The following is a 20,000-nucleotide window of genomic DNA, read 5'->3' as shown; positions in this document are numbered from 1 at the left end:
ACACACACACACACACACACACACACACACACACACACACACACACAGAGAAAGAGAAAAAAATCTAAACCGACACCAACAAACACTGAGTGCTCCATAAACATAAAACAAAACAGCACTTAAAGCTCCAGTCCTTTTTCCGTTACAGGACCTCCTCGATAATCCCCAAGATGCCAATTTGCAATAAAAAAAAACAAACTAAACGAAATGAAACCTAAATGGGCTCCAGTGTAATGACTGGCTTGGGTTCTACGCTCATTTTCACAATGCACGACTCAGTGGACCAGTTGCTGCTTATTGCTATAACTGCTGTGGAAGACACATTAAAATACATAAAGTGCTTGTGGAGGGAGCATTACATCATTGCAAACTACAGGTAGTCTTGAGATATTCAACATGCTGGCTAAGTACTAAGCCTATCAGCAGAGAATCCAATCACACCAAAAAGTACTACTACTCAGATGAGTCTAAAGTGCAGTGGGTTTTACAGCGCGAAACCCAACATCAATTTACCGTTGCAGCATTTGCCATGCCTTTATTTTTGATTGTTGTTGACCTAGTTTGATTAAATGTGCAGTCGACCATGCACAAGCAATCTCAAAATTATTCTATGGTTGACACGGCATGGAGACGCACTTGACCTGCACGACTGGCATAAAAGTACCACTTTAAAAGAGGGGGAAATATGCATGTGTGTGTGTAGATGTGGCCAGGTTCTTCAGAGTTTCACAGAGAATTTTATAGTCACTTACATCACAAACTCTTGCTCGTCCTCCGCCTGAAAGTGATATGTGCGATTATCTGTGAAGAAGAAAATGGAGGAGTTAACATGTTGATACTATCGCACACACACACACACATGTTGTGGTTTTGGTGAGAAAAATAGTGTGTGTGTGTGTGTGTGTGTGTGTGTGGGCGGGGGGGGGGTGTATGAGTGTGTTTCTTTTGTGTTTGCGTATACAAGGTCAATCATGCAGCACAGACTTACGGGAGATGAGGTCAAAGCACTTCCTGTCTTCTGCACTGGGCTTCACCTGACAAGTGAGCAGGTTCAGCTTCACAGGCTGTCTGTTAGACTAGAGAGAGAAGGAGAAGGGGGTGGGGGTTATATTTCAATTTTAATTGCAGTTTTAAAAAAGAAAAATGCACCGAACACGAAAAATTGAATTTGTTGCTATAATCAAAGTGATGAGATGTAGGCAGATGATGGAGATACAAAGTAAACTGAATTTCAACAATACAATCAATCGTTTACAACAGAAATAACAACATAAAGAATCCGCAACAAAAGAGCAGGGCTTACAACAAAGAACCTGAATTTATCAGGCATTTTTGAAGAGGTCATAGGCCTACGGGCATATAGCCTACTTTCAAATCTTAAGATTTGCCTATCTACTTCACTTTTGGCACAGCCTTAATGGTTCAAACTTATACAGTACACATACTGTATTCTTGATCAAATAAAACTCATTACACGTGTCTATTTTTTGACATGCAAATCTGCAACGTTAGCTGTCTACTATCGTTAACATTAACATCATTATAAGAAAATATGCTTCTACATAGCTACTCTGCTTTACTCAATGTTTTCTTCTAATACGATGAGAATTCTCAAATTTCAAGAGAATGACGTGAATGACAGAGGCATGAGAAATGAGAAAAAGAAAAGAACAACAAAGCGATTGTTCATTTATCTTCTACCATATGCGCCTGAAGAGACACACACACATGTTTTCCCTTGGGGGATCTACAATGATATCATGTGCTCTACAGAAATCAATTGATGGATATCCGCGGTTAGCGGCAGAGAACTTTAATCCCCGCACAAGCGATGACAGGAGTGACAATTCCATCAGAGGCGTGTACAGCAGAAGGTGGCGGCGGGAGACGGGGCGGAGCCATGTTCGGTGTGCGTTCACAGTCATTCGGAGAGTGTGGCGAGAGGACGTGACGATGCGCTCCGGCTGCGAACGAGGCCGCCGCCCATTCACAGCACCAGAGCCACATAACGCTCATTTCACACCTCCCAGCATCACTGAGAAGAACCACACCGTGTGTGTGTGTGTGTGTGTGTGTGTGTGTGTGTGTGTGTGCCCCCACACCAGCAACCACACCCCTTCACACACGACAGGACCGCTCAGCCAGACACACACAACAGGCACAGCTGATCTCATCTACCATGCATCATGGGTTTAAAATATAACAATATAGACGTAACAATATTATTACTGTATTACTACTAGATATCATATGATGGTGTAGACTTGCAGCTGTGAACATGGAGGATGTGCACCATTTGAAAACATGCCTTTGATGATTCTATGCTCCCTACATGCTGTGTCCGTCGTCTGTGGATGGGAAATCCCAGTCAGTGTGTGGTGTGAGAGTTTCACAACATGCTGCAACATTTGCAGAGAGAGGCTGAGAACAAGAACTGTGTGTGTGTGTGTGTGTGTGTGTGTGTGTGTGTGTGTGTGTGTGTGTGTGTGTGTGTGTGGCAACAACAACCAAGCTGTGTTTGTAAAGAGACATGTGTAACATCCACTTGAGGGAACATATTTAAGAGGTCGGGTTTGGAACGTGAGCTACAGAACGAGCTCCCTCATAACTTCTACGCTTCTTGTAGGCTCGGTCTCCCAGAGAGATGTCTGTGTGTCGTCTTTCACTTGTACTGTAGTAGGCACGCGAGCGCACAATATTAGCCTCTTTTCCATAAAAAATATATATTCATTCCGACACAAATTCAAGTGCACTGATGTGATACTTGGAATTGGAATAATTAGGCCAATAAAAAAAAAAAACCCCGAAAAGACGACGACTGTGCTTAAATAGAGTGGAAATGAAGAGCAGGCAATAATTAAACGGACACGGCGCTCCCTACCACGCAAAATCAGAATGCATAATTTATCTGGATTAAAAAAACATGGTAGTGCTTTTCACATTAAAGACAGGACTGCGTCAATATTTCTTTAAGCGCGAGACGCCTAGCATGAATCTTCAATGTGTGCACAATCAAAGCAGCGTAAAAAATACATCAAGACACTCCGTTCGGTTTAAATATTCCATCCAGTTTCGTTGAAACGTTCCAATCAAATGCGTGAACGGCCGCCACCGTGGTGGATCGGTGAGCACATGACGCATCACATGACTAGACACAGGAGTCACAAGGGGGGAGACCGGAGGCTGCAGCGGCTGAACCCCCCTCACACACACACACACACACACACACACACACACACACGCATACACTCACACACACACACACACACACACACACCCTCACTCACCCACCCTCACACACACATACAGACACAGACAGACAGACACACACACACACACACACACCATCCCACCCACCGACATACACACACACGCACGGACACACACCCTCACTCATCCACCCTCATCCATACATACAGACACACACACCCTCACACACACACCCTCACACTCACACACACACATTTAGACACACACACACACACACACACATGCTCTAACACACACACCCACCCTCACACCCTCAACACACACACACACACACACACTGCTGCTGCCCCAGGGCTCCGTGCCAGGGCTGTGGCCGGCTGCTGCAGCAGCCCAGAGGGCCGGGCAGAGATGAGGGGGACACAGACAGGGGAGAGGGAGGAGAGGGAGGAGAGGGGGATAGGGATAGGGGGAGGAGGAGGAGGAGATGTTAATCAGATACTAACAAGCAGTTATCAGCCCTGCAGGGATTAGCTGGCAGAGTAACAGACTGGCCTCATGCCCGCCAGAGAGAGAGAGAGAGAGAGAGAGAGAGAGAAAGAAAGAAAGGAAGAGAGATTGAGGGAGAGAGAGAGTGAAAGAGAGACATGTAGCCAGAAAGGGAGAGAGGGTCACAGAGAGATAGAGGGAGGGATAGAGGCATAGAGATAGGAGGAGAGAGAGGGAAAACAGAAGAAAGAACGAAAGAAAGAAAGAAAGAAAGAAAGAAAGGGAGGAAAAGAGAGGAGAGAGTAAGGGAGAGGTCATCAGCAGTTCGTCTGCCACAATGACTGCACACAGGCCACGGCGACTGGCCTCTGGCACGACCTCTCTCAGACTGATCCGGAGTCTGTTCCCAAAATATCAGAGTCAGAGCCGAGTCTCTCTATGCGCCTCTTTGTGCAACACGCTCTCCAGACATTCTAAATACGTCTCAATGGGGGAACCTCACCGATCCAACCGCGACCCATGTAGTCCTGTGGGCCTGCATTTGGGTCACATGTAAAATTCATATGTAGAAAAAAGAGAGGGAGAGAGAAAGAGAGAGAGAGAATGAGAGAATGAGAGAAAGGGAGAGGAATATGAGAGAGAAAGAAAGAGAGAATGAGAGAAAAAGAGAGAATATGAGAGAGAGAGCGAGAGAATGAGAGGAAGAGAGAGAGAATGAGAGAAAGAGAGAGGAAGAGAGAGAGGAAGAGAGAGAGGAAGAGAGAATGAGAGAAAGAGAGAGAGAAAGAAAGAATGAGAGAAAAAGAGGAGAATATGAGATAGAGAGAGAGAATGAGAGGAAGAGAGAGAATATTGAGAAAAAGAGAGAGAGAAAGAAAGAGAGAGAGAAAGAGAGAATATTCCAAGGTGAACTGGAAAAAGGAAATGCAGCAGCAGAGGGCTGGTGCAGTGGAACTCTCTTCCTTCATGCTGACTCATCAGTTCCACTTTTGTCGCCATGGCAGCAAGCACTGTGATTTCCTGACAGCCAACCAGCGAGCGGATGAGGGAGTGGACTGGCGTCGGTTTCCTGGCGCATCCTGAAGTAACTCAATTTGGGTTTCTGTATCTAGAGGTAAAGTGTGTGTGTGTGCGTGTGTGTGTGCGTGTGTGTTATACTCACAGTAGCATGGGAAATGGTGAGAATGCCTCCCTTCACCGAGCACTGTCTCCTCTGCCAAACCTTCCGCAACCTGTACACATGACCGAGGTCAGCAAGAGTGTGTACCTGACCGTTTTTAAAATGTGTGCTTAAGTTTATGTATGCATTTGTGCTTGTGCTTGTGCTTTGTGTGTGTGTGTGTGTGTGTGTGTGTATCTTACCCATCGCTCTTCTTCATAAGATAGCCTTTCTTCTCACTGCCAAACTCTTTGTTGCCCTGTAGCTGATGCATGCTGTAGCCACCCTGCTTACTCTGAGAGTCCTAGACACACACACACACACACAAATTCACATACAATTCTACAGAAACCTGAAAATTCAGACAAACGTCACAAAAATGCACAAAACACACACACAAGTCCGAACACAAACGTTCATTGACTCTACATCACTAAATCAACTAGGCCTCGACCACGAAACGATTATTTCCCACCACCGTAAAACATCTTAAAGGCTCACAGCAACCACAGACAGAGGAAGTTATTGACACAGTAACACATGCAAACCAGACAGTCAGTGAAGTGGTGTGTGTCTTGAACAGAATAGCCAGAGTGAGCATGCAGCAGACTTACTCTCCTAGACTTCAATCCGGACAGGCAGCGGGAGAGAGATAGGAGGACATTAACGTGAAAGGTACGGCCAGGTGGTGGCGCTAGTGATCCTTTACTGTGTGTGTGTGTGTGTGTGTGTGTGTGTGTGTGTGTGTGTGTGCGTGTGTGTGCGTGTGTGCTGTGTGTGTGTGTGTATGTATGTATGTATGTATGTATGTATGTATGTGTGTGTGTGTGTGTGTGTGTGTGTGTGTGTGTGTGTGTGTGTGTGTGTGTGTGTGTGTGTGTGTGTAATAGTGTGTGTCAGTGTAGGTGAGTGTGTGTGTGTGTGTGTGTGCGTGCGTGTGTGAGTGTGTGATCGCGTGTGTGAGTGTGTGAGTGTGTGTGTGTATGTATGTATGTATGTATGTATGTGTGTGTGTGTGTGTGTGTGTGTGTGTGTGTGTGTGTGTGTGTGTGTTAGTGTGTGTCAGTGTAGGTGAGTGTGTGTGTGTGTGTGTGTGTGTGTGTGTGTGTGTGTGTGTGTGTGTGTGTGTGTGTGTTTGTGTGTGTGTGCATGTGTACTGTATGTGTGTTAGTGTGTGTGTGTGAGTGTGTGTGTGTGTGTGTGTGTGTGTGTTAGTGTGTGTGTTAGTGTGTGTGTTAGTGTGTGTGCGTTAGTGTGTGTGTGTGTGTGTGTGTGTGTGTGTGTGTGTGTGTGTGTGTGTGTGTGTGTGTGTGTGTGTGTGTGTGTGTGTGTGTGTGTGTGTGTGTGTGTATGTATGTGTGTGTGTGTTAGTGTGTGTGTTAGTGTGTTCAGTGTCCATACTTTAAAAAAGCAATAGTGAAACTGTGTATCTGTGTACCAGTGCAGTGCAGTCAGAGTGCAAAACAATTCTACAGCTGCAGAAGTGCAACGCTGCAAAAAGCTAGCATGTGAGTAAAGTGAGTCAGCGCATTGTGTCATCCAGAATACAACAAACATAAACAACACAATGGTTTTGTTTTCAAACTTATAAACACAGCTGTGTAACTTTCCTACTCCCAGCCCCTACAGTACCACAGGGCTATGAGGAGATCAATCGGTGAATAGAACTGACATACAGTAACACAGTGAGTGAGTGCTACAGTGAGGGACCAAGACCCATTCACTGAGCAGAAGAGTGCTAATCCATGCTAGCATCCCACCACAGCCTGTCTTTACAATGATGCATAACATGACAATGTACTAAAGTAAATGTTTTCTGTGCACATGAATAATGGGATTGAACATAGGCCATGTGACACAGGACAGAGCATGAGCTTTATATTTTCTGGAATGTTCCAAGCTAGTTCAATCAAATGTTTTGCGCTTCAAGAGTACTATAATCCCGCTCTTAATATATTTGTATAACATTATGGTGTGCCATCCCCGAAGAAACTGACGTGGCTAACCGTAGATTTAACATTCTATCTTCTATCTATGAGTGGCAACAGCTCTGGGTGTTTGAGAAGGATCACTATCACTGGTTTGCTAAATTAGACTCTGCCAAAGTCAATCTGTTAAGAACAGACCTGTATCTTTTTTAAAATAATTTAATCATTTTTAAACTACTTTTTGCTCATCTATGCATTTATCTGCTATTACTGTTTGGTTTTTGTTTATGTAAAGCACATTGAATCACCTCTGTGTATGAAATGCGCTATATAAATAAACTTGACTTGACTTGACTTGACTTGACTTGACTTGACTATCCTTTTCAGAGCAAACTAAACGGACCCAGTACAGGGCTCTGATGCACTCCTTTCTCTGGGCCTACCTCTTTCTGATCAAGTTGTAGAGAGGACTTCAGCAGGTCTCTCAAAGCAGTGAGCTGTTTCTTCTCCTCATCCTGGGTCTGTTTTATCTACACACAAAGAATGTAGAACTTAGAAGAATGCAGATAAGAAATCATCAGACCACTACATGTAAGTTCAAATATAAACAACTCAAACGGGGGGAAAAAAGCATAGACATGTACATACGTTGTAGAGGTCAGCAGCTAACTTCTCAATGTACTGCTTCAACTTGTCAGCAGTTTTCAAGCCATCCTGGAAGAAACTAGAAGCAGAGAAAAGAGGCAGGACGCAGAACAGGGAAATTAATGAACTGTTATTGCTGAACCAACATGACATGTCAGTGTTGCGCAATTAATTAATGTGGTCCCTCCTGAGCAGTGATTCTGCATGGCAAAAAAAAAAAGTTAACATCCATAACCCAACAACATAAACAAACTAACAAAAATTAACCAATTTTCTGCCCTTAATGCTGTGGCTGGAAGATGTGTAGTCTGCCCACCTTGCCTTGTTATTCTCATCCAACAGTACGGAAGTTATTACTAAACCAGGCGTGTGCTGGAGCTGAGGCTAGTACTCTGAGGACTGGACCCTGCTGATCTGTGTGACTAATAGCTTTGTAATGCCAAGACTGTCAACACAGACAGTGCACTTAGTTACTCAGTACTGTTCAAATAGCCAAAATGCATGCCCCCTATGCGCGCACACACACACACACACACACACACCTACACACACACACACACACACACACACACACACACACACACACAACCACCCTAATACCCAAACCCCAACCCCAACCCCATCCTCCTACCACCACACAACCACACCCCCTGCCCCAAACCCCACATCCACCCGCTGTCAAAACACATCTGAATGTTGCCTGTGAATATTTATAAGCTCTAAATATGACTGTACTTTCCAAAAGTCATCTGGAAGTGCACAGGCATCCATCCGGGAGGAAAAGTTGCTGAGGGCCTGAGTTGCCATGGTGACATAACCACCCCTCCCCGACCCCCTCAAAAATAAATAAATAAAGACAGAAAACTGCAGGCTAAGCAGCGCCACGTGTCGACATGGTGCTACTGCGCTAAATAGCACCTGATGTCACCGAGGACAAAGGTCTATTAGAGAGACGTCTGCAGCCAGATGCGGCCTTGATCTGTCTGAAGAGGCCTCGCGATTCAGCACCCTCCTCGCTTAATGTCACGCTGATATTCGCTTAATATCACGCTGATATACGCTGTCCTTCTCCTGAACCTCAGCCGGTACTGATGACTCACACAAAAGCTCTCGCTCTGGGCTTTGAGAAAAGTGAAACAATTCCCACACAAAGACACAGCTTTCAACCTGCGTCTGGGGGATAAGGGAGGATCACGTAACGGCCTCGTTTATAAAAAATAAAATAAAATAAAAAAAGAGCACTCCTATGAATGACATTGCAAACTTCAAAACTATGCACCCTTAGAGTTAGAGTCGGACGACTTACTTGCACTGTGCGTGGTAGTATTTGATCAGGTTCTGGAGGAGGTCTACCCCTTTCTTGGTCTTGATTTCATTCACTTTGATCAGGTACTGCAGGGGAAAAAAGAAGAGAGATTTTTTTTTTTGCAACTTTGAGCTCTACAGGATGCATAAAACATCAGCAGGCAAATAGGATGTAGTAGGGTTAATATTTAAGGCCTATTATTAATAACTCAGAGGTAGTGCTAAAATGTGTTTTGGTGTTCTACTTTCGGGCTTAATGAAATTCTGTTTGGGACGCTTTGACAAAGCTCTCCTGTTGTGCGTGCCTCTGTTCCCGGAGCTGTTTGACATGTTCCTCTTGCTTCCAACTGGGGAGAGTGGTGATCTGATCAACGCAACATCCTGACAAATGTCTCCGATCCCATCTGGTGCAGGATGAAAATCCCACCAAACACCAACCAGGGGGTCTCACAAATTCCATGACAAACATTGAGTCTGTTGGACGTCTGAAACGATTGCCGTTTCTCTCCCAGGATGAGCGGATGGGGGAGAGAGAGAGCACTCTCGTATGATCATGTTTAATTCGGGACGGCTGAGAATAGCACGCAACACAGTGCAACGCAGGCAGCAGACAACAAAAATCTATAAAACATGCTGGCAATACAAATGAATAAAACATTAATCTTAATCCTGGTTTATCTTGTGGCAGGCAAATCCACAACAGCTTGCCGACGGCTCCAGCTGCAGTCCATTTTTCAGCTCCGCAGAGGAATTTAATCTAGCCTGGTTTCACTGCAGGAGCAGCGCTGCGTTTCTCTGTGTGTGTGTGTGTGTGTGTGTGTGTGTGTGTGTGTGTGTGTGTGTGTGCACTGGGGTTCCTCTCTTTGTATAGCCCTTCATATTGAGGTCCAGATGCTTAAAGAGTGTATTGATTTGTGCGTACACTTGTATTCCCATGACTACATATGCGTTTGACGCGTGTGTGCGTGTGTGTGTGTGTGTTCAAAGGAACCGGCGCATCCTCTGGTGCCCTGTTTTGTGACGCTGCACTGAAGCTTTGTGCGGATGAGGCAGCGCTTCGACTACAATTAATAATTCAGCCTGTTAAACCTCTCCTTCTCTCAGCCAAACACACACACACACACACACTCACACACACAGAGAGACAGAGCCGCATGGACCGAGAGAGGCAGAGGAGGAGAGAAAAGATAACATGCAAAAACGAGGACACGGAGAGCAAATAAGCACAAGTCTATGGAGTGTGTGGAAGACTGGAAGCGACACAAGAGACACATAGAGAGGGAGGGCAGGAGCGTGCAGATAAGCACCAGACCAAGCACAACACTGCAGCAACAGCAACACACTCCAGCGTACAGAGAGAGAGAGAGAGAGAGAGAGAGAGAGAGAAGAGGGCTAGACAAAGACATGGATGCACAACACTCTAGACAAAGAGAGAGAGAGTATTAGAGAGAGTATTAGAGAGAGAGAGAGAGAGAGAGAGAGAGAGAGAGAGGGCAAAAACAAAACATCAAAAGGCAGACAGATGGAAACTGCTACAGCAGACTGCTGGACAGAAAAACAGGCAGAGAAAGAGAGAGAGAACGAGCAAGAGAGAGAGAGAGAACTAAAGAAAGAGAGAGAGAGAGAGAGAGAGAGAGAGAGAGAAGCGGGGTGGGTGGGGGAGGGGGGGGGGGGGGTTGTAGCAGCGAAGGCACTCCTCTGGTGAGTCACAGAGCCCCGAGACGAGAGAGAGAACTACAGCACTCCACAGAGCTAGCGGGCAGTCATGGGCAGCCCCACTGGCCTGCCACAGTCCTCCAGATACAACCCAGACCTGACCACCCCGAGGGTCGCCCCCCTCACACACACACACTGCATCCAACACACACACACACGCACACGCACACCCACCATCCAACACATACACACACACACACACACACACACACACACACACACACGCACACACGCACACACACGCACACCCTCCATCCAACACATACTGTACACACACACTGACACACACTGACACACACACTGACACACACACACACAAGCACACGCACCATCCAACACATACACACACACTGACACACACACACACACGCACAAGCACACACACACGCACACACTGACACACACACAAAGAACATGTTTTTTAGCCCAATATTCAGCTCGGATGCACGCAGGTTCTTTTTTTAAGTCTCATTCCCTTAAGTGTCTGATCTGCGGGGCTCAGCCAGAATGCTTGTAAGCGGTAATTAACACGAGGAGGCTATTTAAATTTTACTCGGAGCTCAGCAGGAAAATGACACTCACATCCCTCCACACGTACAAAACACACACACACACACACACACACACACACATCTGTACTCAATGACCCAGCTTGAGCGTGAGTGTAAGTACTCCAGCCAGAGTGTGTGATGGAGGTCCTGCTGCACAGTTAGTCCATCTCTCTTCGCCCTATGACCTTCAAATCACTCAGAGGGATCTGATCGCCATGGCAACGCATCCCAGCCATGCTCTTAGCTCATCTTAATTAGAGCACTCTGTTAATAGCGGTCTCTAGAATCGGTTCCTCCGGGAATGAAACTCGACTGCTCACACCGCTGATTTACGTAAAGCTCGACTTGTGCGTTCCGTTGAGTACCGCAGAGGTGCCTTGTTTGTTGTTCTAAGACATTCACACACTCTGATCAGAGGAACATGTTCCCAGGAGAGCCTGCTCAGAGGCCAGCGCTGATCTCCAGGGACCTCCACGTTTACTCCTAATGATAGACGTGTGTTCACATGGCACATCCCTGCAGCTGCACTGTGGGTAATGGTGTGTGTGTGTGTGTGTGTGTGTGTGTGGGCATCAGGGTGGTGTCAATCTGACCTCACACACATGCAGCTGCATCATGGTGTGTCTGTGTGTGTCTGTGTGTGTCTGTGTGTGTCTGGGCATCAGGGTGGTGTCAATCTGACCTCACACACATGCAGCTGCATTATGGGTCATGGTGTGTGTGTGTGTGTGTGTGTGTGTGTGTGTGTGTGTGTGTGTGTGTGTGTGTGGGCATCAGGGTGGTGTCAATCTGACCTCACACACATCACATGCAGCTGCATTATGGGTCATGGTGTTTGTGTGTGTGTGTGTGTGTGTGTGCATCAGGATGGTGTCTGTCTGACCTCACACATCTGCAGCTGCATTATGGGTCATGGTGTGTGTGTGTGTGAGTGTGTGTGTGTGTGTGTGTGTGTGTGTGTGTGTGGGCATCAGGGCGGTGTCTGTCTGACCTCACACATCTGCAGCTGGAAGAGACGGCGTTCCTTCTCCATCTCCTCGGCGATCTCGGCTCCGGTGATCTCCGTCCGGATCATTCCGTGCTGCTTGGCGTGCTCCCGCTTCTCCTTCTCGATCTTGGTGCTGCGATCGGGAACATCCACGAGATTTAACACACAGGCACAAACATAGACACACACACACACACACACACACACACACACACACACACACACAAGATCGGGAACATCCACGAGATTTAACACACAGGAACAAACATGGACACACACACACACACACACACACAAACACATGCACACACACGTCTGGCTCTAGCTTCCTATTTTTTTTATTTCAATTTGTATGAAAGTTGTTTTTAATGACTTCACACATGTAGAATGCATAGTCTTAATCTGAGCACGATGCTGGGAAATGTATGCAATATGGTGGGGAGCGGTGACATCAACCGCACACATTAACAACAGACATGGATTAAGGGGCTGTGTGTGTACAGGGACCAGCTGAACAGGAGAAAAACACATCACACTCACAACTTGGCTTCGTAGTCCTTCCATGCCTTGTCAAAGGGCTTCTTCAAATCCTGGACAGAGAAGCAGAGAGGGAGGGTGGTGGTGGTGGTGGTGGTGAGGCAAGACAAGGGAGAGAGAGAGAGAGAGAGAAATTTGAAAAACAGGAAAAACAAAGTTATCAGCCAGCTGCAGCCAGCAGCCAACAAGGGGTCTCTGCAGCACAAGAGGCCGACGGGAGTCACAAGAAGGACAGAGAGAGAGAGAGAGAAAGAGAGAGAGAGAAAGAGAGAGAGTAAAAGAGTGAAAAATAGATGAGAAAGATGAAAAACCACAGACAAGTATATCAAGTAAGAGAAAAACAAAAGAGAGTTATGGAAGCAAGTGAGAGGTGAGAAGAAGGACCAGAGAGAGGGAGAGAGAGAAAAGACAGCTAGAGAGAGGGAGGGAATGAGAGAGGGAGAAAGAAAGACAGCTAGAGACAAAAACAAAGAGAGCAAGAGAAGGAGAGCGCCTCCAGGAATACGGAAAAAAGAAAAAACACACACACACACACACTCCTGGTGTTGCAACACATGTCAGGCAGTGCTCCAGTCCGCCTCGGCGCTGCTGCAGCTGTGGTTGTTGGGGTTTTGGGGTGAGGCCGAGTCGTCATTACTACCGGAGGATCACACAGGAGGCCCCCGCTAATGACGCTGTCACCGGGGCGCTGCCGCGAGCGCTTGGACAGGCATCACACAGCATCTGATGAGCTGTTGTGACAGTGGAACATACCGAGCTCCAACGCTAACAGTCCTGACAGGGGAAGAGGAGTCCAGCAGCAGGACAGCGCTACTAAGCTCCAACGCTAACACTAACAACCGTAGATGAGCGCTGTACATGTACTGTACTTCCAGTAGCCTTAACCTATGATGATGGTGGACACTGGCCAATTAGACATCTGCGATGGCAGCTTTACCTTAATGACAGTGTTGGTTAACGCCAAACTACACTTTTTTAGCACTATTAACAGTGGGGCAGTTGGACCAAGCTGAGCTTCAGTGGGAAAAAGCTAACAGATGTACAGTAGAGTGGCCTCTGCTACTGAAGGCAGCAGTCAAGTTGTACTAGTGGTCGTTTTACATCCGTGGTGTCAGTGGTGATGGATAGTTGGTGGGTCATTCTAAGTCTTTGCAGTATTATTAACTGCTGGACGGTGGATAGCGATTATTCTCTAGTGAGGGCTTACAGTAGGTTAAATGGACTTTGTGGCCATAGGGTGGAGCGATTTCTGTTGGCAGTGGCGACCTCAATGCCGAGCAGAGTGAAACATTGAACCACAAAATTTTATTTTTACTTTATTCTGAGGTCATGATGGCATATTTTTGCCCAATTCAGTCAGCTGTGGTACCATTGGCATTGCTGCTATTTGTGACAGCTAGGCTAACTAGGCTCCCCCCCCCCCTCCCACAAAGCTACACTGCCCTAATCTTAGACAAGCAGTCTGCTGTCCTCGTCTTAAGAAGGATGTCAGGTTCGGAGGGGGGGATTGTGGGAGAGGGCCTGTTTGTTTACTTGTTTGTGTGTCTGCGTGCAGGAGCCACGCCTCCCCTGTTGCTAAGTTGCCGAGGTCACGACCTGCTTACACGGAGTGCTTGTTCCAAACACAACATGGAGCAGGGTCCAGGAGATGGATGTGTGTGAGTGTGTGTGTGTGTGTGTGTGTGTGTGTGTTGGGGGCTGATTTACTGGCTGTTTTATGGACAGATCCCAGAAACAGAGTCAGTGACCAGAGCTAATCTGACTGCCTCCTCTTTTCCCTCCATTTTTCCACCCTTCTCTTCCTTCCTCCGTCCGTCATCCTGCTTCCTTCCATCACTTGTCCTCCGTTTCCACCCCTCTATCTTTGGCCTCAGGCCTCCTGGTTACTTATATCGTCTCACTCAATCACACTAAAATGTCTCTTCTCTTACAACTGCTCTCCATCCACACTTCTGTCTCTCTCTCCCTCTCTCCCTTTAGCCATGGACAGATGTGAAGCTGCTGATGCTGTTGTCCAGACACACAAGCCTGGTGGTCAGATCAGATCAGGAGTTCTCCTGGAGTCTCTTTCTTTCTTCCTTCCTTTCTTTCTTTCTTTCTTCCTCTTCCCATATCTCATTTAGGCATCCCTCTGATCTTCCTCCCCCTTTCTCCTCCTCTCTCTCTCTCTGTCTCTGTCTCTGTCTCTGTCTCTGTCTCTGTCTCTGTCTCTGTCTCTGTCTCTGTCTCTGTCTCTGTCTCTGTCTCTGTCTCTCTCTCTGTCTCTCTCTCTCTCTCTCTCTCTCTCTCTCTCTCTGGTCCTTTTTCTTGCCTCTCACTTGCTTCCATAACTCTCTTTGTTTTTCTGTTTTTATACTTGTCTGTGTTTTCTCCTTTTTCATCTCTCTCTCTCTCTGTGTCTCTCTGGGGTGATGTGTGTATCAGTGAGAATAGGAAGTGTTCACTCACCCCCTTCACTCCCTTCAGGTCTCCCTTCAGCAGGGAATCCAGCGTGAAGATCACATTATGGCTCAGGCTCTGCAACTAAGGGATGGAGAGACAGAAAGAAAGAAAGAAAGAAAGAAAGAAAGAAAAAGGGAGAGAGAGGGACACAGAGAACATAAATAATCTTGCTTCACAAGCGCATAAAAGAGCAATGGCACAGAAGGGGAAGAAAGCGATAAAAATCCATCTCATCCATCAGCACATTCCAACCAAGGCTTCCTCCTAGAGCACACCTGACTCCATGGCAACAGCACCGCTCCCTCAGTAGGAGCTGACACCACCAAGTGGCATCCCTCTCTCTCTTTCTCTATTTCCCTCTCCCTCTCTCTCTTTCTCTCCCTCTCAAGCCCTAATATTTGTGTCACTTCTTTTGTCACTTCTTTTTTCACTTACTTTATGTCACTTTTCCAAAAGTGTGAAGGCACCATGTAAAAAGCATCTCTCTCTATCTGTCTCTCTCTCTGTCTCTCTCTCTCTCTCTCTCTCTCTCTCTCTCTCTCTCTCCATCTGTCTCTCTCCCCTCTCTCTCTCTCTCTCCATCTCTCTCTCTGTCTCTCTCCTCTCTCTCTCTCTCTCTCTCTCTCTCTCTCTCTCTCTCTCTCTCTCTCTCTCTCTCTCTCTCTCTCTCTCTCTCTCTCTCTCTCTCTCTCTCTCTCTCTCTCTCTCTCTCCATCTGTCTCTCTCCCCTCTCTCTCTCTCTCTCCATCTCTCTCTCTGTCTCTCTCCCCTCTCTCTCTCCTCTCTCTCTCTCTCTCTCTCTCTCTCTCTCTCTCTCTCTCTCTCTCTCTCTCTCTCTCTCTCTCTCTCTCTCTCTCTCTCTCTCTCTCTCTCTCTCTCTCTCTCTCTATCTGCTCTCTCTAGAAATCGATGCCTGGCGGCACAGGCTCTGCAATGCCGAGGCTTCATGCTGTAGCGGGGGCACTGCTAGCACGCTAGCTGCTTTTCCGTGGCCTACTAAAACACTATTGATTTGAAAATGGCTTTCAAAGAGCTCCCACCAGCGCCTGCTATCTCGCATGCTTGTTTCCGGCTCGACAGCAGGGGCCCAGTCAACAGCAGCACAAAGCGGAGCTCCTGACCCACTTCACCGCAGTGCACTGCCATTACATGAGGGGGCTAAAGCACCTCTTTCTCTCTCTTTCTTTCTCTCTCTCTCTCTCTCTCTCTCTCTCTCTCTCTCTCTCTCTCTAATGTCCAATATGAGTGCAGAAATGTGCCGACTTCATTGTACTTAACTTAGAACTGTACTTAATATACAGTTTGATTAATGGCTACTTATACTTCTGTTAGTGGCGACTTTAACTAATTAATATGGCTACACCATTAGCATGGCTACACTGTAGAGAGAGAAAAAACTGTTAAAGATTCAGAGATAAAGACAGAGGTTACGTGACTATGAATATGAGGTCATAAGACCTTATGGGGATATGGCATTCTTGTTTATAAAGGCCCAATTGAAATATTTAGTGGCTAAACGGAACAAGGGCAATGTTACCGTTGGCCTTTGCTCATCACAAATTAGATCACAAAGGAAATGACACAAGGGCTTCAGCCTTCTCCTCTTTTGAATTTGAATTACAACAATTCCCAGATGTCAACTTTGTAGATTATTGGTGAACAAAAAACATCTTTTAGTCACAAAAGGATCACACAGTTGACTGATGCCTACAGCATGCTCCATTGTTCAGCGGAGAGTGTGAAGTTGTCGCGTTGGGAAACCAGACAGTGTCAGACAACAGAGTGTGTCTCAACGTTCACATCACACTGACACCAGATGCTCCACTCTCTCCCACGTCTGGCCAGCTAGTGAGCACGCGCGCACACACACACACACACACACACACACACACACACACACACACACAAGCACGCGCACACACACACGCGCACCATTTCAACACCCACAGAAAGGGATCTCTGTTACCACAGAAAATTGGAAACCTAGATTTAAAGTGGCAAATGCCACAGGAAGGTGACACCCACACTGAAGTGTGTGAGCCACAAAGACACACACACACAGAGGGACTCTCCCACTTTCACATCTCTAGCATAGGAGAGAAAAGATGTCCCATCTGCTCAAGAGAAGGAATGTGTGTATGCAGTGACATTGAGGGCGTATGAGTCTGCATACAATCTTTAACTCTTTATTTCTCAGTGGAAATGTGTATGTGTGTGTGTGTGTGTGTGTGTGAGTGTGTGCGTGCGTGTACGTGTGTGTGTGAGTGTGCGAATGCGTGCGTGTACGTGTGTGTAAACGGTCTACTGTCTATACTTACACACGACTCTCGTCAAGTTCCCAGGTTTCTGTAATTCCAATGTAAAAAAAGCCCAGCTTCCTCTCATCAAACCGGTCCTGAGGAGGACCTGATGGATCCTTATGAAAGGGCGCATTACGCAACCATGTACTGTGTCAGCCCTTCTCCTCCCATGCCTCATTTAACACACAACAGCAACAGCCTCTCCAGCCTCTCCAACCTCTCCAGCAGACTGTCCTCAGATCAGCAAGGGGCTCCACTCCGCAAGCAAAGACAAGCTGCCCTGTCATCAGCCAGGAGACTGAGTTGAGTCATTGTTTACCAGCAGACCAGCAAGTCTTAATGACCTTCTCAATGCCTCCCTTCATCACACACATACATGCATGGACATGCAGGCGCACACACACACACAGACACACACACACACACTCACACACACACACACCACCTCCCTGTGTAAGTAAAGATGGGCAACCGTGTGAGAAATCAATTACTGGTAGGCATAAGTAGAGATGGATAGAAGATAGAAGAAAGATGGATGGAAGAGAGGGGGATAGAGATAGGAAGAGGGAGAGAGAGAGATAGTGGCAACAGTAGCAAAAACAAAAGGGTTCACACATGCAGGACACATGGGCCACGCAGGCTGATGGTACAAGCATCATGGGACATGAATCAGGAAGGGGAGGGAGGGATAGAGAGAGAGAGGGAGAGAGAGAGAGGGAGAGAGAGAGAGAGAAAGAGACAGAGAGGGAGGGAGGGAGAAAGAGAGAGGGAGAGAGGGAGAGAGAGAGGGAGAGAAAGAGAGAGAGAGAGAGAGAGGACAGTCAGCCCACGCTCTTTCTCTCTTGTTTCCTTTCTGATTCTATTCTACTTTCGTTTTCATCTTTCATTTTGTTTCCATCCCTCTTTAAGACTTTTTTCTCTCTCCAATGCGCACAAATACCCAAAGCCTTCTTACAAATACTACATTCATCCAGACGTTGACATTTAGGCATGTCCGTCCCAAACACACACACACACACACACACACACACACACACCGGTCTGTAATGTAGGCAGGCTGGAGGATGGGAGAGCAGGGCTGTTCTGTCCAGTTCTGCCTTGACAGACAGAGATGCCTGTTTTCCACGCCGATAAACCTAATCTAGTTACGCTAGAGAGGCAGAGAGGACTGCTGGCTAGAGGGAACGTGTGTGTGTATGTCTGTGTCTGTCTGTGTGTGTGTGTGTGTGTGTGTGTGTGTGTGTGTGTGTGTGTGTGTGTGTGTGTGTGTGTGTGTGTGTGTGTGTGTGTGTATGTGTGTATGTGTGTATGTGTGTGTCTGTCTGTGTCTGTTTACTAGAGAGCACAGCAGAGAAAAGCAAGAGTGAGTGTGAGTGTGTGAGTGTGTGAGTGTGTGTGTGTGTGTGTGTGTGTGTGTGTGTGTGTGTGTGTGTGTGTGTGTGTGTGTGTGTGTGTGTGTGTGTGTGTGCGCGTAGGGACAGAGAAAAGAGAGAATGGGAGAGTAAAAATGGCTGCTGGTGAAATACAGGATGAAAGAGAGAGAGAGAGAGAGAGAGACAGAGAGAGAGAGAGAGAGAGAGAGAGAGAGAGAAAGGGAGAGAGGGAGAGAGAGAGAGAAGAAGACGGGAGCAGGAGAGAGGTAACGCAGAAGACCCAACCACAAAACATTTCAAAAAAGAGGATTCAGAACGATGATGCAACCACGGGAAGAAAGGAGTGAAAAAAAGAGAGAAAAGAAAAAGAAATGCAGTAGAGTGTTGTGGAGGATAGCGCCCGTAGCTCTAGCTGTATTAAACCAGCACACTAATTCCTAGTGTCACAGCTAAGACACAACGACTTACACATTGCTGCATAGACTCTCAGTAAAAAGGTGGATTTTTTCAGCATGGAATGGAACAGGCTCTATCTTTCCTGCAGAGTGGAACAGCCCAGAGGCTTTTGCTGCTCTAGATGATTTGTAGGAACAGAAATAAAAATGCCACCCACAAATCCTCTAGACAGGGCCATGCAGCAGTACACACAATCGTATGCAATGTGTACAATGGCACACACCACTCTCACAGTAGAATATACTGGACTCGGCTTAGGACCATGTCTTTGTCAAACAAACTCACAATCCCTAAGCATAATCACAGGTAGTCACAAGTACATGACCACAAGAACACACATGCACACATGCACAGGCACACACACACACACACACACACGCAGGCAGGCATACAGTACAAACTCACACACACACACACACACACACACATACATACATACATGAGATTCAGATATGTTGTTCTGAAGTGTTCAAAAGCGAAACCTGGCTCTCTGCTTTGATAAACATGCATATTCATGCCTGCACAGATGCACACCCACACATGTGATGACAAACTCAGAGATTAAGACATCATAATTAAACTGCAGCCTTTTCAGACAGGCGTATACAAATGTGTGTGTGTGTGTATGTGCACACACACACACACACACACACACACACACATGAACTGGCACCCCGCTGGTGTGTTAAACTGTCATAATTCTCAGCATGGGTATTGTGGGCTACTGCTCCGAAGCATAACAGCAAGAGCAAGACTCATAACCACCCACGGATCAACACACACACACAAGCTTATGAACTTAACACCTACTATTCTGCCTCCAAAGCCAAGTAATATATCACAGACCTCTGCCATTCTCACCCAAGTTTCAACACACAATACAACTCTAAAATAAGCCACATCA

General features: G+C 46.7%; 1 protein-coding gene across 1 annotated transcript in view; it reads right to left on the bottom strand.

Moving 5' to 3' along the window:
* Positions 1 to 20,000, bottom strand: part of asap1b (ArfGAP with SH3 domain, ankyrin repeat and PH domain 1b) — an 87,435-nt gene that overhangs the window by 30,376 nt on the left and 37,059 nt on the right. The window contains exons 6-15 of the mRNA XM_062521248.1: positions 14,974 to 15,048; positions 12,529 to 12,578; positions 11,992 to 12,121; positions 8,735 to 8,820; positions 7,432 to 7,507; positions 7,227 to 7,313; positions 5,059 to 5,159; positions 4,859 to 4,928; positions 989 to 1,076; positions 753 to 801 (exon numbers count right to left, since the gene is read on the bottom strand). Coding sequence (XP_062377232.1) covers positions 753 to 801; positions 989 to 1,076; positions 4,859 to 4,928; positions 5,059 to 5,159; positions 7,227 to 7,313; positions 7,432 to 7,507; positions 8,735 to 8,820; positions 11,992 to 12,121; positions 12,529 to 12,578; positions 14,974 to 15,048 — 812 coding nt within the window. The remainder of the gene's footprint in view (positions 1 to 752; positions 802 to 988; positions 1,077 to 4,858; positions 4,929 to 5,058; positions 5,160 to 7,226; positions 7,314 to 7,431; positions 7,508 to 8,734; positions 8,821 to 11,991; positions 12,122 to 12,528; positions 12,579 to 14,973; positions 15,049 to 20,000) is intronic.

Source organism: Sardina pilchardus, chromosome 19, assembly GCF_963854185.1.
Source record: "Sardina pilchardus chromosome 19, fSarPil1.1, whole genome shotgun sequence".
Taxonomy (NCBI): domain Eukaryota; kingdom Metazoa; phylum Chordata; class Actinopteri; order Clupeiformes; family Clupeidae; genus Sardina; species Sardina pilchardus.
The sequence above is the reverse complement of the archived record's forward strand: the minus strand, read 5'-3'. Positions and strand labels throughout refer to the sequence as shown.